Raw genomic sequence first — 19,023 nt, 5'->3', positions numbered from 1 at the left:
TGTATTCTGAAGTTTCTATTATTGAAAAAAAGCGCTTGCTCCACCATCAATTGAAACTTATGTTGTCAATTGTTTTGCTGTAACTATTCAATACCCTTCTTTGGCCTTGCTTACTGAAAGTGCATAAGGATAAAGAATATTCTAACAAGTTCATGAATAAAATCCCATCTGTTGGGTTTTTGAGTATCTCGGCTATCGATTGCCAATAAAAAAGAAGAAAGATAATTTATGAAATACAAATAGTGATATAGGATATGTATATGTATATGACTCGGCACGGATATGACGATGTGGAAAAACTTCAAAAAAGTAGGATACGGATACATCGGGGATACACATGTACAAATTATATATGTTTTTATTATTTTCAGTCGTCTATTTGGCCCATAATTATTATAACAAGAAAGACTCTATATAACATATGTGTATGGAATGGGTATTTAAATATACACTTTATATATCTTAGTTTGACATAAACAAAGTTTTGATATGAAAATATCCTAAAAAAGAGTTAAAGGCACAGTCTATATTCTATATAATATAATGTATATATACCCAGCTCAACAATGTAAAAACAGCTAGACTATGGAGTACATGAATATTTAGGGTATATCCAAACTAATATACAATGTAACAACGCCATATATACGTACGAACATATAGGGGTAGAGTGTGTATGAGAGAGAGAGAGAGAGAGAGAGAGAGAGAGAGAGAGAGAGAGAGAGAGTACTTGGGAATCGAATAAATGTGTGACTGTCAATCTCAACGATTCAAGAATGCATGAATCGATTCTCTCAAATCTCAATATTTATCTAATTTTCTGCTTTCTATAGTTCATGTTTGTACCATTATCACTATTTTCTCCTCATGTTTTTTTACTGGATTTGTTGAAAATTTTCATTGTAACTCCCGCCGTATCCCCAATATGTTAAAATGTATCCAGAATAAAAAATATCTAATTTAAATATAGGATACTTATTGGCCATATATAATACGTAAGTATCTGGGCATATCGGTATTCGATACCCATACTCAACTAATTTCGCAGTATCCATGCTTTATAGTTGATGATCAAAATATTTAATTTTTCAAGATTTTAAAAAATATAAATTATATTGAAAATTACTGTAATGTCGCATGTAGACAACCGGAAATTATGTGAAAATTAAGTAATGTCTCATGTTGACCCATTAAGGTGGTGTTCCAACTGACCTTCTTTTTTAAAAAGTATTTTTTCTTAAATTTTTAAATTCAAATATAATGAAAATGAAAAATAATTTTTTGATTTTTTTTTGCACCGTATAAAAGATCTCAATGAAATCTATCAAACAAGATCCATATTGGTAGAAAAATTATTTGCGTAAACACATGATTTTTGGGCTTGAAATTACATTCTTTTTTCCAAAACCTTCTTTTTTGAAAGTCGGAACACCCCTAAGTAACTTGTCAGGATATGACCTAAAATGCTTAACTTAAGTTACTAGTAGCAGTTTATTTTTGGAAAAATGATAGAGGTACAGAAATTTTGGGACCGAATCCGGACCGACGGCCGCCGGCGAGCCATCTCCGGCCACCGGACGGCCGATCCGAGCCGTCCAAAAATTCTAAAAAAAAAAACCGAGGGGCCCCACGCGGGAATCAACGTCATCCGAGGTGTGTAGGGTGCTTGATCGGAGCACCCCTTTTCGTATGTGTATATGTATATCCTCGGTTTTTTTTTTTAGAATTTTTGGACGGCTCGGATCGGCCGTCCGGTGGCCGGAGATGGCTCGCCGGCGGCCGTCGGTCCGGATTCGGTCCCAAAATTTCTGTACCTGTAGTGTTACTCGTATTTTTGTTCGTTGAATTTACGAAATCACTCATGTCGACTTTCAATGGGGAACGGGGTATCACAATCTCCCAATCTCTATGGCCTCATCCATGATATTTTGCGAGTCTTTTACCTACTTACGCCTCAAGCCCAGAGTCACCACAATAATTGATGAGTCTATTTCTGCCCGAGCTGAGTCTATTCATGTATTCGATTGTATATATGAATTGCTTTGATACCATTTGCAACGCTCTATGTAGACTAAGGGCCTACTAAATTGTCAAGCCTAACAACATGGCCTAAAATACTTAAGCCCAAATTACTAATACTCTGTATTAGACTATTAGTTAACATAGTTTGTTAAATTCCCAAGATCACCATGTAAAATTTTGACTTGGAACAGGATATGACAATCACGTCAATCGAATTTGTGAACAGTGAGCTGTGCTTGGGGAGTTGCTTTCTTCGTGTAGTTCTACTATATATCTACAAAATGAGCCGATCAGGGGTAGGTTTTGAGATTTCTCGAGTCGTAGTACTAGAAGTGTCTTTGTTCACTCTTCGAAGTTCTCTAAATGCACTTTTCTACCATACTGATTTTATATTTGTATCCTTGTGATATATGAAAATTTCAATATAATATCCGAATTACGTACAATCTTGTCGACACTAATTAGTCTTCAATAGTCGGGATCCGGCCCATAGGATTGACTAAATTGAGATATCAATTTTGCTGTACACTGGCGAGCTATGAAGCACGGGTACTTCGAAAATGTCGCCGTACTCGTACCCGTACCCGTACCGGGTACTAGTACGGCGTGGGTACGGCAAGGGTACGTTTTAGCCCAAAATGAAACTTTTTCAAAATTTCTGGAATTTTTTTGTAAATAATTATAAAATGTGGGCTTATTGTGTAATTTATTTGTCATTTATAAACACCCCTCTCTCTTTGTCCATCTCTCTCTTCGTCTCTCTCTGTATATTTTTTTTATCGATCGGAATAGTCTCTCTGTGTGTATATATGTACAAATGTATGCATGTGTAATGTATATGTATATATGTATCTGAAATTCTGAATACTAATAGATATGCAGTAGATATGCATATTTGTACTGATTTTGCTTTTTGTTGGTAAAATGGGTTTATATTTCATTTTATGCAATAAAAAATAGAAAAACATTATATATATATATGCCGCACCCCCGCCGTACCCGTACCCTACTTTTTTGGGGTTTTGTCGTTTTCTGTACCCGTACCCGTACCGTACCCGTACCGCGTACCGGTACCCGTGCTCCATAGCTGGCGAGTAATAAGTTAAAATTAGGACAAAACCCGCCCAACACAAAATTGTCGATACTTCCATACCGTTACGATATTATCCTCTTCGTGTGTTCTTAGAATCCAGGTTAAAATTCTCAATGTTCTGTATGCATGAACTGGCGGACAACATTGAACAACTTCTCACTGTTTTTTGTCCTCCGATGTTTCCTATCGTCTATCTCTCTCTCTCTTCAACACGCGAAACGTCACCATGATCGACATTTAGCTCGCACTGTTCAAAACGTTAGGTTTAAACGAAGGACTAGACCGTTCTTTTAGAAGATGTAGACATGAACTTTTTCATATTCAAAGAACCTCAGAACATGGAACATGATTTCGGTTGGAACAGATATATGCTTTTATGCTTCGTTGATTAAGCGCCCTTTAAGTAGATTCCTTCAATGCAGACACTTCATGAAAGGAACTATGCCTGTCACTTGTCTATAAAAAGCTCTTTGGAATGGAATTTGAGGTAAAGTGTGATTTAATTAGAAACGACGACTTTTGTGCACATTAAGACGTTCATTCGTAAATAAAGTGGCCGTCAAGTAGTAGACGGCTTTCACTGGGTGGTGCTTTTAAACCCCACCCTCCTCCCTCTCCCTTTCCCGCTCCTTCTAACATTCTCACCCTAATCTCTAACCATAGCTGCGCTCTTCTTTTTTTTTTTGAAGTCGTCTCTTGGTTTTGTTTGTCTTAATTTTGCCAACCGATAAGTAGGTGAAGTAATCAAAATTGGGATCATAATTGGTACTTCAAGTCAAATTGGTTAAATAGTTAACGGTCTTACTATTATCAGCCCATTGGGCTGACGATAAATACATTAGAAGACAAGAAAAATACATATTTCTGTGCATTTTTTACACCTTTTAATACACATTCACACACTTATTATTGTCAGCCATTGGGCTGATTTTAAAATTTTCCAATAGCTAAAAGGGTACAAACCTTAGATAATCATTATGATTGAGCAGTATCCAGTGTACTTTAAGAATGAAAAGTTACAGAGCTCAGATAAGCATTATGAAGGAGAGGGGAATGGGTGATGCCGCTAAGCAGTATCTTGCAAAGCGGTGAAGAGCGGCTAGATTGGCCGCTCATCACGGCAATTAACGGTTTGGATTTTAACCGAGTAATAGACGGTTCAGATTTGTACGTTATGCGTTCAAATTTTGATTCGAGTCGTTCATGCCGAAATGAACAGCCGAATTAACCGCTTGATAGCATCTTTGGATCTAGAGGAGAGTATTATTCAGAAATCTAGCGTTCGTCATTGTGATTATAACGCTCAAAGATACTGAAAAAATATTTAATTCCCTTTCTCAACCACTTATTCTAGTGGATGATTAAAATAAATATTTTCTCCACTTAAATAATTGAGGCATTTATCGTAATGCTCAAGTAGTCCTCTCTAGTACTGTAGTGGGAAGTTTGACACATTATCATTTTATATACAAAACCGTGGATCTATTATGACAATTTAGGCCCCGTTTCGGAATGGATTTTAAGTATTTATTTTTTAAGAGGATAATTTCAAATTCAAAAATAATGGGCTTAATAAAATCTAAAAATATGTAATATGGATCTTGTTTGAAAGATCTTGACGAGTCTTTTAAACGGTGCAAAAAAAATCAAAAAATTATTTTTCATTTACATTATTTTTGAGTTTGAAAATATGAAATAAGTACTTATTTTTTAAGAAGGAGTTCTGAAATGGTCTCTTAGGCAATCTACAGTAGTATAATAAAAAAAAAGATAACCAAAAGTTGACATATCAGTTTTTGATTATTCATTTAAGAGATTGCTAAGCTTACCAATGTTGAAGTTCACAATGGTCGCTTCTAATCCATAACCAAAATAAGAGGCTCTCTCTCTCTCTCTCTCTCTCTCTCTCTCTCTCTCTCTCTCTCTCCTGCCATTCACTTCTCTTCATTTTTACGTTTTTTTTGGGCAAAAATATATCGATTCCCTACTTTAATTTTGGAGAAAAATCAGGGACTTCCTTCCCTCTTATTATGATTTTTTTTTTTGGGGTGGGGGAATAGAAATGGGAAAGAAGAGTAAAATACCTTAATCCGGCGACGATAGATTGAATTGTAAATGATCGAGAGATATGAACTTCACTCTTGGAGGGAAAGAAAGAGAAATAGTTAGTGGAGAAGATATAGAGTTGGCGAAGAAGAAAAGAAGAAAATACCAATTGAAACGTGTGTGTATACAAATTTTGGAACTAGTTAACTTATGTGATGTGGGATTGACAAATTTTGATTATTGAAAAATGTTGCTAGTTTTGATTATCCGAAGCATAAAATTTGATTATTTCTAAAGATGTTGTTAAGTTTAATTATATCATTGTGAGTCATTTTTTTCACAAATATTATTAACTTTAAAAATAATTAGCTTTTGAATATACCACCATCGATGACCTTAGTCCTTTGCTTTCTGCCGTTGGAAAAAGTATCTTGGGCAAAGGGATAATTTACAAGGGAAAAAAGTTTCTTCCTTCTCCCCTTCGACTTTGAACTCGTTTATTTTCTTGGTCGTTTAGAAAGTTGGGAGTTTGTGTTTTGCAAAATGAAACAAGTCCATGAAGGTAAAAGAAAAGAAGATGCTAGCGCTTTGCGCGTTCTTTCCAGTAATATAATAGGTGAATTAGTCATCGTCGTCGGGCTTCTGTTTTCTTAGAAAACAAATAGGGGAAACTCGAGGAGAACAACTCCCCCGAACACAACTTACAACTGCCAAGAGCCAAGAAGAGCAAGCCAAGACGTGCTCTCTAAGAACCGAACGACTAGGTCCTTGAAATTTCATTATGCGTGACTCCAAAGCCATTTGAAAACATTCAGGATGCTAAATTTTTTTTTTTAAATGAAATAATTCTTTAACTTTTTTTTTTTTGGAAGACACGGAGAAATCAAATCCCCCAAAATGTTCTTTCTTTTTGTCGACCTGCTTTGGTTTTTGGAAGGAATTTTTATTTAATAATGTCCTATGAATTTGAATAATGTTAGATTCCTGAAACAACTGTTGGTTACGTAGTGAGTATATATATATATATATATATATATATATATATATATATAGATATAATAATGAGGAACTAATCATGAGGGATTAACCTCGTAAACAAATTGAGCTCAAATAAACCTGATCAAACCCATGAAGTGCAAAGTCTCCATAAACGAGCCGAACCATAATTTGTTTAAGCTTGGTTTCAAATTTCAACGGTTTTTATTATTTTTAAGTTTTGCTTGTTAATTAGATGAGTCGATTTCAAACAAACTTCCATTAATACCATCGCAAGTCGATTTGGAGTAGCTTAAATTTTTACACATCTTTTTTATAGCTAAACAAATCACTCAGTAACTTGTTCAAGTCCAATTTGAAAGCTTAACAAGCTTAAATAATGTTCTTAGCGTCATTTGTTTAGATAACAAACCAATCTCGAACGAGTCGAATCGAACACAAGCTGAAACTTGACTAGCTTAGTTCGTTTATGAGCCTAGTCCTGGACAACGTCGATTATCAACACACTTAGGAAGAAACAAAAAAAAAAAAAACACAAAACTAGGAATTGAAACAACGTTATATACAAAACAAGATCAGAGCCAAGAGCCATGAAGATTTTGTTGAGAACCTTATTCAAGCCAAAGACGAAATTAACCTTAATCAATTAGTTCACTTCCAGTTACTAGTAGTAAGAAAATGAAGACTCGTCTCCTACTTGAGATTTTCCACCTGATCTTGTATACTTCTTCGACGACGACGACCCTTCCCCCGACCTCCTCCTTAACATCTGCCTCATCCCGTCGGCGACCCGGATCGCCGGATTCGACTTATACTTTCGACAAAACGACATGTGCGCCCTCACAGCTTCTTCCACCCCAAATGATTTCTTCCCTCTGTTTGCTTCATCCCTGACTGCTTCCGAGCACAACCCACATAGCCATTTCCCGTCAAATTTCGCCTTCACTTCGGTTATGTAATCTTGGGTGCAATCCTCTTTCAGGCCACAACACTCACACTTTGCCAATTCAATCTCCATTCCTTTTTTCTCTAATGACAGAAAAGTTTCCAAGGGAATTGAGAAGAAAGTAGTACTATTTGGATTTCATCTTTTGCCTATCGATTTTCACTTATGGAAATTGGTGGGTTTGCTGCCATAAGAACTACAATAAGTAGTAGTGTTGGGTGTTGTTCTGAGAGGTTTTGTGGTTGGCAAGAGAGAGAGGGAACAGGGGAGGAGAGAGAGGCAACAGGGGAGGAGAGAGAGGAACCATAATTTCCTCCATGTTCTAAGGGACATGGGGCAGTGGAAAATGAGAGACAATTTGGTCTATGGGCCTACTGTGTGGCCCTATTTCTTGCATTTAAAACTCGATTGAGGCATCTGAGGGACCAATGAATGGGAGTCTCTCTACATCTCTTGTGTCATTGTATTATGGCTCTAGGGTTCTTAGTTTTCATTTTTCTTGATTGACAGTTACTTTCGGTTACAATGGTTGAACGGCTTGATTTTGGCTCCATAAAATTTTTTTTTACTCCAGAGAAGAGGTGGAAGGCCCGACTCCCGAGCATGACCACAGAGATTGCAGACCCGACAGATTCTAGAAGACATCAGTCATTTACTAGTTTCAACCAACCACCAAGAGTCGCGGGGACCATTTAGTACAAAACATCTTTTACGCGATAAGAAACGCGGGGAACATTTAGTACAAAACCTCTTTTACGCGATATTTGATTTACATGCCTAGTACGTACCACAACAGTTTGATCCTGCTGCCGCGTGGGAAGGAACAGGTATACGTACCAAACTCCTGTTTTGCCAACTCGTCTTGATTTTGGCTCCACTTGCCCTGGTTGGCTTCATTTTTCGATCATCTCGGCCCAGCTCGACTTTTGAGTGTATGATTGTAGTTTTGATTCCTGCTTTTTCTTGGCAACTTGACCTCGTTGTGGTGCGCATGTTTTACCTTACAACCCTACTTCATTGGCCAAAATCAGCTTTTTACCAGAAAAGGATTATGTATATCATTTGATGGGATAATAATGCAAAAAAAAAAGAAACAAGTCCAAGTAATTATCATTTCCTTCCGCTTTACTTCACAAACCAAAAGACAAAAACTCCGATGGTAAACACGAGTAGGTCGCGGTGATCCAAAAAGGGAAAAAAAAGCGTTGTTTCCATCCAATTTTTGTTACCACATTTATTATAACTAAATTGTGAATATCATTCAGTTATATATCTATCTAGCACGTTACTGAAGGGTTTTCAGGTCGTTGGTTTTAAAACCTAAAGAAAATAATACACAATCCCATGGCCGGAAAATCTTTTAGCACAGGGTTTTCGAGACAGAGGAGATCAGACACCTATTGTCCCCGTATTAAATGGTTGCTTTATCACAGACTTCACAGTATTGGTTTGTTTTCGCGTCAAGGATCTTGCATTCAGAGGAGTGGTTGGCCATAGTTTGTCAATGTCATTTCGTTTTCGAATATGAGTCACCTTGATTGCTTAAGTCAACTTGAAAAAACTTCATTTTTGCTAGTAATTTCTTGAAAGGTTAACTAGAGCCTCCTCTAATTGGATTCCCAGAAGTCTTGTGGTAGCCAAAGAGAAATTGGATTCCCATAAGTCGTGTGGAAGCCAAAGAGAACACGTTATGGGATCCCTGGGTCACTATAGTACAACATATGCACTATGGAGTTGTGTGTTTTAAATTAATACGCCTTTTGAAATATCATCATCACAACCTAAACAGAAAATGTTATATAGTTCACCGAACACCACTGAAATTTTTTTCCTTCCCAGAATTAGATTCAATTCTAACCGCATAATCGAGGTAAGTTTTTTGGTTTGGTCACTGACCAAAAAATAGAGAATCGATTTCAAAACGGTTTAGTTTGTGAATTTTCACTGTTGGTTCTGATTCTGAACCGAACCAAATCGATCCAATCTGTATTTATACCGATACAAACACAATTCCACATAGTATATCAAAAACTTCTCATCCTACAATTTCTTCATGTGGAGTATACGAGACTTAAAGGTGTGTATTACAGCACTCCCCACGTTTAAAAGCTCCTTTTTGCCATCACCTAATAACCAAACAAAATCTTGATGTATCATTATCCTTCCTCACAAAGCAATTAAAAACAACTTGCAGGGCAGGCTTTTCATAATTGAAGGAAGAAATTTAATGAGCTTGTACATCAATTTAGTTCTGTGTGATTGAATAGTTTTTGCAAATTAAAGAAGTTTTCTCACATGCATTAAATAAACAAACTAGAATGTTATTATTGTCATGTAAACTGTACAAAACTTTTAAGTACTTTCTTTTGTGTTTCGAATTTCTTTATTGGCTTGGCGTATATGATTGGGTCATGTAAAATAGAACGTTAAATAAAAACCCCTACGTGATGTTAAAAAAGGGCGATTCATAATTATTTAATGTGGCTATCTTAATATTTTTGATGATCCATAAAATCTCTGCTATGCTTAATTGTTTTATTTTACTTTGAAGTTACAATGCATATCTATATAATATGGAGCAGCGGTTTTTGAATACTCTATATTTTGGATCATCGGATTTATACATATTTTTTCTATAGCTGAGATTTACGGGTAGTAAAACTAGAAATATACTTGGAAAGAATGAATATTTGGAAGACAAACTAAAACTAATGTTTCCTAATTTTGTTCTGATTCCTTATTTTTGAATTTTTCTTCAAAAACAATTACTGTGATTTAGGGTTATCTCTCTCTCCCTCACACGTTAATTCCAAAATGAATTCCAATTTTGAATCCAAAATTATTTTCTCTCTCATACATACGTTTAGTGCTCTCTCTCTCTCTCTCTCTCTCTCTCTCTCTCTCTCTCTCTCTCTCTCTCTCTCTCTCTCTCTCTCTCTCTATATATATATATATATATATATATATATGTGTGTGTGTGTGTGTGTGTGTGTGTGACGCCTTGCCATTTTTTGAAATGTATTCAGATTGCTAAATATTTAGTTGGTTGAGTGATTAAAGAGAAAAAACTAATTAATTATATATTTGGTTATTTGAATCATTACAATATGTTGGTGGCAACAAATGTATTGATTTTGTTACATCTTGATTCTAATTCATAGTTTCATCTTCACCTTCATCGAGTTGAAAGTTGAAAGTCAACGAAAATATACATGTGCATGTGTTTCCGCATTGGAATTAATTTTCTTATTTAACTTAATTTTCTATAGTAGATAATGCAATGGTGTAAGGCTCATCAATACTTAACAAAAGACAAATTGTTGCAATGGATGATTACTTTGATCCAGTGGTTTAGACTCATTCTCCTTCTTTTAGTAAAGTACTCATACTTTTTGCACATATTACACAATTGCTGTGTGGGTTTATTTACTCCTAACAATTGTACATTAATGTCTCTGTGATTTTTCAAAAAAGAAGAAGAGAGAAGTATACCAAAACTTTCAAAATTCTGTGTTAATTTGAAGAATATATATATATGGGATCATTCCGGTGACACAAAAAAGACATTTCATCTCAACCATTGGAGCCAATGGCTGAGATTAGAAGTTCACAAAAAATTACTATTGGATGCAAAGAATTACTCCTAGTCATAAAGAATTACTCATGGCTGCAAATAATACATTTGGCCGCATTAAATTGCACTTGGCCATATTAAATTGCACTTGACCGCATTGAATTGCACTTGGCTGCATCGAATTACTTTTGGCCACATCGAATTGCACTTGGCAGCATTGAATTGGTCTTGACCGCATCGAATTGCACTTGGCCGTACAGAATTCCTTCTAGCCGCGAAGAATTGCACTTGGCCGCATCGAATTGTACTTGGCCACATCGAATTGCTCTTGGCCGCTACAAATTACTCTTAGCCGCATCGAATTGCTTTTGGCCGCATCGAATTACTTTATGGTCTCGCAATTCTTTGTGGCCAAGTGCAATTATGTGCGTCCAACAGCAATTATTTGCAGCCAACAGCAATTATTTGCGGCCAAGAGTAATTCATCACGGCCAGTTGTAATTCTTTCTGGCCAAGAGTAATTATACGCGGCCTGGAGTAATTCTTCGAGGCCAAGAATAATTCTTCACGGCCAAGAGTAATATTTTGGAGTCATGAATAATTCTTCGTGGCTAGGAGTAATTTTTTGCGGCCAATAGTAATCCTTCGCGTTAGATTCTTTTTCTTTTTAACTAATAGGTAAGAGAACGAATTGTTGTTCAATACAACTTGAGCTAGCTGTTGGTTTAGATGATTTGGAGTTTTATGATCTGTCTGAGATGGAAGATTGCAGGTTTTTTGTTGGAGCCTTTTGGGTAGACAGAGTTTCAAACTCTATTCCTTACTTGGTTATATGTAATTTCAAACTCTACTCCTTAATTACTTGGTTATATGTAATCTTGGAACTATTTTGCTTTTTTATTTTTTTAGGTCAGTTAAGGAAACGAGTGCAATAGGGGACTTTTGAGTGAGTGGGCATTCAAAAAATTGAATTCGATTTGGAATCCCGTATGATTATACATTTTTAATTACCCCTGAATGCAACTAACGGAATTAAACAGATTTGGTAACACTTGTGTTAGATTATTTTATGAACTTGGTTAGATGGACCATGTTTGAAACTTATTCTTAAAATGGAAATTTTCGAGAAGTAGATTTTGTTGGGAGAAGGAAATTTTTTCTAATTCACGGTTATTTGTAATGCTCTTCTTACATGAGGTGTGACCATATGCATATCCGGGACTCACCTCATGTGAGATGACGTTAAAAAGAAATGTTGTATTCACACAAAAACCTTCGAAAAAGTGAGATTTAATATTTTGTTTAGACTATATTTAAAAAGCATTGTGCGGTGCCTTTAGGCCAAAAAAACACTATCAATTTGCTGGTGCAGGTTATATTAATTTCTGGCTTTATTTTTCCGAAGCCTATGAAGCCGGGGGGGGGGGGGGATATTAATTCGCTAAAAATCTCATATCTAAAAGCAACCCTGTCCAAGCCACCAGCTCAGACGACTAATCACAGGCTTCAGAAGGAAAAAATAATAATAATAATAATCGAAAGAGTAATGCTACACACAATTTTAAAATGCGATTCCAGAAACAATTGTGTGCGGAATTCGATACATAATGCATATGGGTCCTCATGCGCCAAAGGGTTCTTCATGATATAAACAATTGTGTGGAAAGTACTTGTGATTTAAATGTGTGATTAGACTTTTTTGAAATTGAAATAATTGAGCTTACATAAAAATGAGTTGGTTACAATGACAACACATGATTGATTTATTGAAAGTGAGTTTTTAGTGTGCCTTTGAGTGACAGCAAGATTTGAAAGGTCACCATAAAATTACGGGCAAATTTCACTGACCTCTCCTGAGGTTTCTGACACAAACAGATACCTCCCTTGAGATTTTTGAAATAACATTAACCTTCCTTCCTTTTCTGACACAGCAATAAGGGACCCCCCCGTTACTTTTCAAAGGATGGTGTTAGCATTGGCAAGAGAAGTACAAAAATACTACAAAGGAAACAAATTGAACAGGAATATTTGGAATGAATCACTCTTCGTCACTTTCATTTTTTGGAATGAATCAACTTAAAAACAACTAGGCGTAATGTTATTAATTTTTTTGATTTTTGTTTGTCAATGAAATTTTAAAAATTAGAGTTGTGTGAAATCAAATTTATATCAAAGCCGAAATAATTAACTTGTTTGGGCTTTATGGAATTACTTTTTAACGATTATAATTAAGAAAATTCCCCATCGTGTTGAAACAAAAAAAAAATGGAAAGAGAGTTTATACTCGTGAATTTATTTTTATTTGTGAAATGGCATGAAGGGGGTCCAACTTTTATGTCTTATTTTAAACTTGTTGTCGCTCTTATGCAGCCTCCACCATCTCATACCATCATTATTTTTTTTATGTCTTCAAATCCGCCACAACTGTCCTATTCACTTAGGCGTGGTTTGGCTTAATAATCATTTTTTTATAATTATTTTTATTTATCCTAAAACAATTGCCTATTCACTTAGGCTTGGTTTGGCATATTTTATTTATTTTTAGATTATTGGTTCATTTCAACATTCCCTAGTGTTTCTTAAATTTTTGAAGGACCACCAAATTTCAAGCATGATCCTAGAATATAAAAGATAATGTACAAGTTGTGATATAGTTTGAACATTTTGTGAACTTCAAGAAGATGGAATACTCAGGTGTATCAATGGGGGGACACAAAAAAAGCAGATGTTGTTAAAGCAAGGACCTTGTGGAAAAGGAAGATGTCTGCCTTACCTTTTTCAACTTAAAGATTATACCATTGCAAAAAGCCAAGACAATTGTCCATGTGCATTGCTTCATGGCATAATATTGCTAAACTCTCAATACCCAAATGTTAGAAGGTAAGCTTGATTGAGTGTAATTGAGTCTGTAGGGCAAGGTATGTTAAATGGTGAGGGAATAACGAGTTGATTAGGCAATAATTTAAATAAAAAAAGATTTAAGACACAAAAAAACAATGGTGGTATGAATGGTGGCGATAACATAAGAGCGACAACAAGTCTAAAATAAAACATAAAAGATGGACCCCTTTCATGCCATTTCGCAAACAAAAATAAATCCATGAGTATAAACTCTTTCCAATTTTTTTTTTGTTTCAATACGAAATTGGGGAATTTTTTAATTGTAATCGTCAAGAAACAATCCTATAAATCCCAAACAAGTCAATTATTTCATCTATGACATAAATTTGATTCAAACAACTATATTTTTTAATTTTATTGACAAAAGAAAAATATAAAAAAATGGCAAAAATATATATATTACGCCTAATTGTTTTTAACTTGATTCATTCCAAAAAATGAAAGTGAGGTGTGATGCATTCCAAATAACTCTATGCAATTTATTTCCTTTGCCAATGTTAACGCCATTCTCTGAAAAGTAACGGCAGGGGAGTCACTTTTTGCTTTGTCAGAAAAGGAAGGGAGGTTAGTGTTATTTCAGAAATCTCAGGGGAGGTATCTGTTTGTGTCAGAAACCCCAAGGGAGGTTAGTGAAATTTGCCCTAAAATTACCTATCTGATATAGAAAGCATGGTCACTTTTTTAAGAGTGTATCTTAAAAGGATTGACCTAGTGATCAAAGATCTAATAGTTCAACTCATTTAAACTAGGCTATTTTTTTTTTTTTTTACTCGAAAGAGTGTAAAAAGGTGTCAAAAAAAACCTTTAGTTTGAAACCTCTCGAGTGATATTTAACTCCTATGGGGGCAAGTCTATATGAAACTTTGCTTCAATTTTAATCGAGCTCCCCACAAGAGCAGTGGAACTAGGCCCCAAGAATTAGTTATAATAAAAAGTTAAAAAATTTGCAAAGCTTGAGTAGGCGATAACAAATAACATTACCGAATGGAAGTACTACTAATTGATATTCACCAGCCAAATTTTGCTTTAAACAAGAAATTTGGCACAACAATCTCAGATGCTCTTGACATGATCATTATTCAAAATTTTAGTAGAGTCAAGTCCTTTTCAAGCTTATTTAAAGCTAAAAACAATTAGGCAAATGAAAACATCAAAGCATGAATGGTCTATTTTCCCAATCTGAATCACACAAAGTACGTACATTCTCATCAATCAACTGATGTGACAATTGGCTACCAAACTAAAATAAAGCCCAATTCCCCCTCCCCCTCCCTCCATGTGAGACTGGCTGGCTCCAAATTAAGCTGCAATTCAGGTATGTGTTCCAATGGCATATGGAAATGTCTCTCCATTTTTTTGGCACGCTTTTGGCCCATAGGCAAGCAATGGGGGCTAATGCATGTGGGGTTGCTCAAGCAGAAGCAACTTGGCTCACAACATGTCCGATCCAAATGACTTTTTACTACAAAATATACGCGACCAACGGTTTGGATCGATGATGCGGGTCTAAAATTATAACGACCCGCGCCAGCTGACCTGCTTATCCTCGGCTTAACTACGTGGCTCGAAAGGTTAATCTCACGTTATATAGTAGCTCGTCGCGATTCATTATATACTACAATTTTCTATTTTTGTTGATGCTGCGATGTGAGACAAGTGTCCGCTTTAAGCACATCAAGCTCCTCAAGCTCGTCTCATTTGTGACTTATCCAAGCACGACAAGCACCCCAAGACTCAAGCTCCTCACTTGTCGGGCTCACCTAAAGAAGTCTCCTCGCGGGACCCGGCTCTCACTTCTGGTTCCAAGCTCCTCACTTGAAACCAGCTCCTATCAAGTGGGTTTGACCACCCCGTAGGGCAATTTGTGGGGCTTTTTTAGCCCACTTTTGATTATCGAAACTTTTCATCTCTTAGAGGTTGTCGAGAATATCAATCATGTCAAAAAGTATGTTGATAAAGATATTCCTGGACACATGATTGACCGCAATACATTTGGGTGTGTACAATATGCATCCTGTAAATTGTAAAAAAAAATTGCTACATTTCACCATAAATCTTTATCGATCTTTAACTTGTATAAAAAAAAAAAATCCATAACATTTTTCCTTTGAAGCATGTCGTTGATGGTAGGGGCTGTAGACGATTGGGACTCTTGTTCTATGATACTGCTCCCTTTCTCAGTTTTTATCAAGTTAGCTAACATCAATTATGCTATGGGTTCAAAGCTTGATGTTTCAGCTCCAATTCTGCTGTTATGCCGTTCTGAAGGATCCATGTTGAAGGATGATTTGAATGTCTCAGATTTATAGCTTTCAGTTACAATCTTCCTTCAAAGCTGTCAAGTTTTTCAGTCTAGGTGTGCATGGATTGATGAAGTTATGGCTGCTGCTGTTGAGCTGTGAATGGGTAACCAAGTGTTGTAGGTTCGGTTATAGCCTCAAAAGTTAATCCCAGTGTTCATGTTGAAGGTCATCGGTCATACGTTTAGGCAAGTTTTGTCAACCCCAGTCTGTTTTAGGGGATTTGATTGTTTTGATGTTTTTGATGTATGTTTTTCGGTTGGTGTCTCACCAACTTTCCTCTTAAGTAGCGAGTGGCATATGATTGTCCTCGGCCTAGGTGCCAACATAGTTGAGATGTAGGTCGTTGATTGTAATGTCTCCTTTCCCGTTTTCCTTTTAATCTTTGTAACTTTGATTCGTTGATTAATAAAATTCTTTTTGCTAATAAAAAAAAAATTGTGATTATGATTGTATATATCGGATTATGATTGTTTTGGATTTTATCTTATGATTTCTATATAGTGTTGTTAACCATGCATATTAAGTGCTTTTAATGATTTATTTCTGAGTATTCTTCTTCTCCATAATCATGTACATGGTTTTGCTCTATATCCATTGTTCAGAGTTCCAGTTATTTCTATATAGTGTTGTTGATGTTTGAAACATCTCAGATGCTATTATACCCTTTGGGCCCATTTATATGGGTCATTTGTTGCGGTTTTATTTCAGTTCCCGTTAGTGGATGCTGAGATTGACCTCAAAGATTAATAATCAATAGAGGTAAGCGGAAGCTGATCTAGACTCCTAAATTATAGAAAAAGATTCTGATGGAGAGGTTGGAGTTTTTATTCAATGAACTTCACGTGGCATCTCACATGCATTATATTCCCACTACAACCATTAATTATATGTGGGGTATTTAATTAGTTGTTATTAATTATTTGACACCAACATTAAATATTTTGCCAATTTTAGTACCGAACTATTTGATTGGACGAACTATATCTTTAGAATTCTCAGTATTATTGTGCTTGTTTGGTGTACTTCTTATGAATTAATAAAACTAAGGGCTTGTTTGGGAGTCTAATTTTTTTTTTTTTTTTTTGCATTTTCCAGTTTGGATTATGAGTTATTAATTTTGAATTGTTGCTAGCATATATTATAAATCTGGTAAAGTGTTTGAGAGATATATGGAGAATAGATTTTGTAACAGTGTAGTGCTTGAGAGGATAATACTCAAAATAGATTATGAATGTGTATTTTGAGTAATGCTCAAAAGATATTATGAATTTGGGAAGATAATCCAAAATACATTTTTCTTTTCAAAAACTATCTCACCATGTGTAGAGAGATACTAAGTGGTAATTTCAGAAGTTCGGGAAAGGTCATTCATAAACGTCAATACCCTTATCAAAACATGTGCAATTCCCAAAACTTAGGTATTAGACTTTCATGCTTTACGTCTTAAGCAATGCATATGTATATTATTCATATATTATACTCTATTTAAATAACAGTTTTCCATCCCAACTCAAATTTCATACATTGAAAAATTATCTAGTGTGATAGACACCTTCAAATGGGTTTTGTGGCCTTTCATTTTGCATTCCATCAGAACTTGTAGAGATTGAAAAAAATCATCTAGTGTGGTGTTAACAATAAACTTTGATGAGTTCTCTCATAAACTTTCGAAAAAAAATTGATATGGTTATAGAATTTTTTTTCATGGGGTCACCCACCCATAACCTATAGTCAACTTTCTTGCTTCTTGCTTTAGTTTTCAATAAGACTCGCGCAGGGGGCGCTCACCTTTTTTGGCTCCTTCCTGGCCTAGAAGTTCGCTTCTGACAACTAACTTCTACCCGCTAGTCCCATGGAAGGCAAGTGTGGCGTCAACACCGGATACTCAAGAACACCGATTACAAATTTAGAAAGGATAATAATGCCAGAAAACGATAACGAGAATAGAAGGATCATGAACTATACGAGTTTTTATCTCTGTCAATTGTTAACAAAATAACTGGATCAAGCATATGATTATTTTGTAGAAGGCAGACGACAGTGTAACACAACGAAGAGGTAACAGGGTGAGAGAAAGATTCACAGGACTTAAGCCGAACTACGGACACATCGCTCGGTCACATCCCGACCATATCACTTTTATATATGTGTGGGCACCACACATTTAATTATAAGATGAAACCCACACGTATGTGAGAGTGATGTAATCGGGGTGTGGCCGAGGGATGTGCCCGTAACATTATTGGGACTTTTTTTAGACTTTAAAATGCATTGCAGTATATACGTATCTTTTTGTTTTGGATTGCAGGTGGGTTGACATAGTTCGAGCGGTTATACAATGATTATGAAGTACGGTCCCGTGGTGCTTTAAAAGCTTTTACAACTACATATTTACGAGGAGTTCATTCGTTTAGTCACATATGGATACAACGTGAATGCATGGCAGTGGAGACATTTGGAGTGCTACGTGTCGGTGCTCCAAGAGCAATGAATTATCTTTAGAGCCCGTTCCAGAAACCTTCTTATTTTATAAGTACTTATTTTGGAGCTTTGTTTCATAAAATTCAAATAAGCAGCTTATTTTTACATTTTCAAACTCAAAAATAATGTAAATAAAAAATAAATTTTCAATTTTTTTTGCACCGTATTAAAGATCTCAATGAGATCTATCAAACAAGATCCATAGTGATAAGGAAAATTATTTGCGTAAGCACATGATTTTTGAGCTTGAAATTATCTTTTTTTAAAATAAGTATTTATTCATCTTTTTGTGAAACACACCTTATTATTAGACAAAAAATAAGTTCTTATTCCGGTTCTGGAACGGACTCTTAGTCTCATTCAATTTGAATGAAGCTCCCATCCAATCACCTTTAGTGTCCAGTCCGGTCTAATTTCGGCCTATGCAAGTTTTTTATAGGCCTACGACAATAATGGAAAATGTTCATTAGAATTTGTCAAAAGATCATTCGCGTAACGTACAATACGATAAATTCAAGACATCATTTTCCGGAGAAAGAAATTATTAAAGTCCTCATTCCAATTATTTGATTCAGCTACTCTTCATCATTAAAAAGGACTATTCCCTTGAAAGTTGAAACATCACACATCATTTCCAGAGTAATTTATCAGTACACTCTTT

At 35.5% G+C, this 19,023-nt stretch overlaps 1 protein-coding gene across 1 annotated transcript; it reads right to left on the bottom strand.

The window, feature by feature from the left end:
- Window positions 1-6,678: 6,678 nt before the first annotated feature.
- LOC131324283 (uncharacterized) lies at window positions 6,679-7,558 on the bottom strand. Its single transcript, XM_058356190.1, has one exon. It carries the CDS (start codon window positions 7,173-7,175, stop codon window positions 6,822-6,824), a length of 354 nt encoding a protein of 117 aa, XP_058212173.1. The 5' UTR covers window positions 7,176-7,558; the 3' UTR covers window positions 6,679-6,821.
- Window positions 7,559-19,023: the final 11,465 nt, after the last annotated feature.

This window comes from Rhododendron vialii, chromosome 4a (assembly GCF_030253575.1).
Source record: "Rhododendron vialii isolate Sample 1 chromosome 4a, ASM3025357v1".
Lineage (NCBI taxonomy): Eukaryota > Viridiplantae > Streptophyta > Magnoliopsida > Ericales > Ericaceae > Rhododendron > Rhododendron vialii.
The sequence above is the reverse complement of the archived record's forward strand: the minus strand, read 5'-3'. Positions and strand labels throughout refer to the sequence as shown.